Genomic DNA, 4,937 nt, shown 5'->3' with positions numbered 1-4,937 from the left:
GGGTTCCAACACTTCCCAGAGCTGTAGAGACTAGGCTGGGTAGGGGACGGCCTCCAGCTTTCCTACCACACAGACCTCATAAGCCAGAAGGGGGAGGTTAAGGCTCACAGGGGATGGAGACCGTTAGAAGCAGGCATCTTTGACCTCTCTGCCCCTGGCAGCAAAATCTGGGCCTCATGTCTCAACAGGTATGGGGCTCCCCCGCCATCCCCAGGCTCCCAATTCCAAGCTATGGCCTCTAGGCTGCAAGAGCCCGAGAACAAGGTGCCCACGTCGATGCTCCTCTCATCCTAGGAAAGATGGAGGTGGAGTGGGCTGACCCAGTTCCCCTGCTCAGCCACATCTGTCTTGTTTACCTTCCTTTATCAAGGAGACAGGCGCGCTGGGGGGTGGTGGGGGTGCACTAGGGGGAGGAGGTGGCAGAGGTCAGCATTAGCAACTCCAGCATGTGGCTGCGAAGCACAGAAGGCCACTGGTTCAAGGTAGCCAGGGGGTTAGTACCTGTTCACACTCCTGACTTGTGGGCTTTGACCCCAGCCCTGAGTTCTGGCACCAACCAGCACTGTATTGCACATCCAGAAAATTTAATATGGACATCTCGTCCCAGCAGCATCCCTACATAGGGGAAAGGAGAAGGGGGAAGCCATGAAGCCAGCCTGCACTCTCCTAGTGGGCCCTGCAGCCCAGGGCTTTAGTGTGTGTGGTTTTGAGAGTCTCTCACAGGGACCTGGGACTTGCCAGGGTCTCCTGACTGGCTGGAGACCCCAGCACAGACCACTATGTTCTGTGCCTTGCACAAGTGCTGGGCATCAAACTCAGATCCCCCTACAAAATCAGATCCCCCTACATACTGATGGTACTTCCCACAGGGAGCTTCCCCATGGCCCTCCAGGGAGGTGAGTGTGTGGGGTCTGCACACTCTGCACCCCTAGCAGCCAGCCAGGCAGGTCCAGCAGGCTCACCCCAGGAAATCTCTGTTGCTCTGGGCTGCCCCCTGCAGGCACAGCCAACCCTGCCATGCTAGTGAGCCATCTCTGTGTCCTGCTTGACCTTGGTACCCATCTCTCCCTGCCAGACTGCATCCGTGCAGCGGTACCTGGGAATAGGCAAAGCAGGCCAGAGGCTCAGCCCTGCCAGGGCCTGGAGAGAAAAACGGTGGCAGAGGGGACCCACGGGGACAGGAGAAAAAGAGACGCATGCTTGTTACACACTCATCTACAGGCTTTACCCCAAGGCTCTGGGCTCCCACCACAGCTACACTGTGACCCAACTTCCCCCTTCAGAGAGTCCCAGAGGCCCCCATAACCGCCCCCACAGACTTGGGCTTCTCTCCTCCATCCTTGAGGTGGCCTCGAGGGCCCCAGTGGATCCTTCTCATTGGCTCAGCCCAAGAGGCAGCCGGCCAGGAGAGGCGTGGGGGTGTGGGAAAGGCCCTCCCCATCTGTAGACTGGACACTGGAATGTGCTGAGCAGAGCCAGGCCTAATCCCCATTCATCCCCTTGAGGCCACTGAGCCACTGCAGCGGGGCAGCCCTGGGATGGAAGGGGACTGGATCAGGGACACATTCCCAGTATGGTAGACAGTTGATGGATGGTCAGACAGAGATCATAAGGTCAGCCAGGGTTCCATAGGAGGACACACCTTCTTCACTCTTTGAGACCGATGGGGTCAGTGTGAGGCTCTGGAGTATGGGAGTTGGGGGGGGGACCCTGGTTACACCCTCCCTACAAAGATGGGTGATGTATCCCCAGATGTGCGCAAGACCCTGAATAGTGCTGGTGGCAGAGCCAGATAGACCTGGGGAAGTATGTTGAAAGGACCAGTGTATTCACTGATGAACCCAGGGCAAGAGCGCTGCCACTAAGCCATGTACCCAGCCCCCTCTCCAGCAGGGTTAGCCTGAGGGGGGAGGAAAAATGGGGCACAGAGGTCCATGTGACCCAGACAAGGCCCCTAGAGGTGGGGCCCCTGTGCCCCGCCCCAGCGGGCTCTGCTATATCTCCAGCTGCCTCATCCCCACACCCAGTGGCTGAGGGCAATGACACTGCAGGTGGGTAAGATCCACAGCCCAGGGAGGTTGCAAATGCTGGAGAAGGAAGTGGAGTGGGGGTCGCCTGGTGGGCCACCTACTCCACTATAGAGCTGGGAATGTTTATAGCTTCTCTTCAGCCCCCAAGCAGAGAGGCTGTGGGGGTAAGGTTGGACCACCACACCCAGAGCAACATGGAAGTAGAGGCTTGGGCTTGGTGGGAGCGGGTGTCCCTGAATAAACAGCACACTTGATGGGGAGGAAGGAGGTTGCAGCCCTCTGGGGCTCTGTCCCCTGTGTTTTGCCTTCAGTTTGAAGCCTTCTGTGCAGGGGGTCTGGCCCCTGGCTGGAGCCTGACTGTACAGGGACATGCAGATGCTGGAGAAGACAAGTAAGAGCCTCCCTCACTGGGGTCGGGACCCTCCAGCCACGCTCCTGACCCTAATCACACTCTCCACCCATAGGTTCGAGATCAACTTCTTAACAGACGCAGGAGACATCGCCTTCCACGTCAAACCTCGATTCTCCAGCGCCACGGTGGTGGGCAATGCTTTCCAGGGAGGACGGTGGGGGCAGGAGGAGGTGTCCAGTGTATTCCCGCTGACTCTGGGAGAGCCCTTTGAGGTGATGGGGTCTGCGGGAGGAAGGAGAGGTGGGGTGGGACACCTAGGACCCGTGAAGACAGGGACTGCGGAGGATAAATGCATGGACTGGTGCACCCTGGGAGTTTGTTCACAGGGTGTCTCTCTCTCTCTCTCTCTGGCTACTAACCACCCTCTCTTGGTGAAAAGAGGAATCCCCAGCTAGGAACTCAGGATCAGGTGGCCCACACCATGCTTTGCCAAGTAGCCAGTGTTGTGTTTTATAAAACCTGGCAGGAGGGAGCACCTTGGTGGGCCCGGCCAATGTGTTACCCTGAGGAATCACCACCATGCAACAGGCCTAGCACAAAATGAAGTTTATTGGAGGGAAAGGAAGGCAACGTGGAAAGGGGGCAGAGAAGGACAGAAAGACAGAGGAGAGAAGACAGAAAGACAGAGGAGAGAAGACAGAAAGAGGAAGAAAGGTAGAGGCTGGCTGAGAACCCGTGGAGAAGAGAGAGAGGAGAGGGAGAGAGGGGGAGACAGAGACAGAGACAGAGACAGAGACAGTGACAGAGACAGAGACAGAGACAGAGACAGAGACAGAGACAGAGACAGAGACAGAGACAGAGACAGAGAGACAGAGAGGAGCCAAGCGGAATGAATAGTCCTGGCTCACACTTGGCAGACAGAGCGAAGCTGCTGCTGTTGGGTGGAGCCTGGAGAGATTGCTGACAGCCAAGAAGGCCTCTGTGGTTGGGGCCCAGAGACACCCCCACACACACTTTCCCTTCCCCTCAGATGGAGGTGAGTGCAGACGCAGAACACTTCCACATTTACGCCCAGGAACAAAAGGTGCTCCAGTTCCCACATCGGCACCGACCGCTGGCCACCATCACCAGAGTGCGAGTGCTCAGTGAGCATCGGCTGGCCCAGGTGGAGCTGGCCAAGCGGAGCCTGAGCTGGGGGTAAGGTGCCCGCCATGTCCTCACACAACTAGCCCAGGTGGAACTGGCCAAGTGGAGCCTGAGCTGAGGGTAAGGTGCCCGCCATGTCCTCACACACCGCATTCGGGATTCCTATCTGCCCGATCCCTGGTTGGCTGCCGTATGTCACTTTCTTCTGGCCTTGCACAGCTGTTTCCCTCCCTCACCCACCAGTTGTCCACATCTGGTTAGAACAAGCAGAGCTAAAACCAGAACCTTGGATTCTTGCAGGGATGGGGGCTACTGAGCAGACTGGACCACACAGCCTACAAGAGCCAGCCTTGGCCATCCTGCATCCCCTGCCACCTGGAGCCACGCGACACACCCATGCGACACACACTACACACGTTATAGATGCTGGGAAGCTGAGGCTCTGTGTGAACCCCGAGTTTTACCTTCAATAAAATATGAGCAGGTTACAGTCTTGGCTGCTGTGGAGGTGGGGCTGTTCTGTGGGTCTGTGACAGCCACAGATGTGCCTGCCAGGGAAAGGGGCTTCCTGAGACCAATGCCCCAGGCGCTGGGCAGTCCCTCCCCTTGTCCCCAAGACCCTGGCTGGAGTCTGAGGCTCTATTTCAAAGGGTACTCACTCACTCTCTTACACTCACATGACCCTATCATGGGGTGGAACACGGTGGACAGGAGACTTCAGTCCCTTTTGGCACAGGGTTCAGTCTGGTCCCGTCTAAGACATTCAGAAGCACCGAGCGCTTCCTAGAAGCTTCCTCCTCCCCCTGCTTCCCATTGGAGTCCTTCCTGTTTCCTCTGGCCCCACCTGGACGGGAGACGTGCTCCTGTCCCTGTAGTCTTCTATGTGTGTGCGTGTGTGTATACAGACAGGCACAGGGCAGTGGGAGAGAGGGAGGGAGGACCCTGAGGACCACTGACAGGAACTGGGCTCAGTCTTCAGCTTCCTGGCTCTACTTCCACAAATCCTCCCTCCAGGCGACCAGGGAGGAAAGCTCTCCTGCCCTGGAAGAGCCAAGCCTTCCAACCACCGCCCAGGTGCTCCCTGGGTCAGGCCAGGCAGCCACAGAGGCTCACGGATAGTTAGTTTCCTATGAGCGCAGGTGCATGCACCAGGACAGGACCTAGGTCTTCCTCAAGCACTCTCTGACTTACTGCTCTAAGAAAGGATTTCTCACTGAACTGGAAGCTTGCTGTTTTGGCTAAGCTCCCTTATCAGTGAGCTCTGGGGGTCCATCTGTCTCTGCCCTGCTGCACTGGGATTATAGTCATGGACAGCTTTTTATGTTGGTGCTGGGATTTGAACTCAGGTCTTCATGCTTGCAGAGCAATCACTCTTAACCACAGAGTCATCCCGCAGATTATGTGTCTTT

The 4,937-nt window shown here is 57.1% G+C and overlaps 1 protein-coding gene across 1 annotated transcript; it reads left to right on the top strand.

Annotated features, from left to right (window-relative positions):
- The first annotated feature begins 2,031 nt into the window (after window positions 1–2,031).
- Window positions 2,032–4,013, top strand: Grifin (galectin-related inter-fiber protein). The gene is made up of 5 exons (XM_021163957.1): window positions 2,032–2,051; window positions 2,342–2,421; window positions 2,495–2,654; window positions 3,413–3,579; window positions 3,829–4,013. Exons 1-5 carry the CDS (start codon window positions 2,040–2,042, stop codon window positions 3,842–3,844), a joined length of 435 nt encoding a protein of 144 aa, XP_021019616.1. The 5' UTR covers window positions 2,032–2,039; the 3' UTR covers window positions 3,845–4,013.
- The last annotated feature ends 924 nt before the right edge of the window (window positions 4,014–4,937 follow it).

Source organism: Mus caroli, chromosome 5 (genome assembly GCF_900094665.2).
Source record: "Mus caroli chromosome 5, CAROLI_EIJ_v1.1, whole genome shotgun sequence".
Classification (NCBI taxonomy): Eukaryota; Metazoa; Chordata; class Mammalia; order Rodentia; family Muridae; genus Mus; species Mus caroli.
Note: the sequence above shows the minus strand (reverse complement) of the source record. Positions and strands in the feature narration are given on the sequence as shown.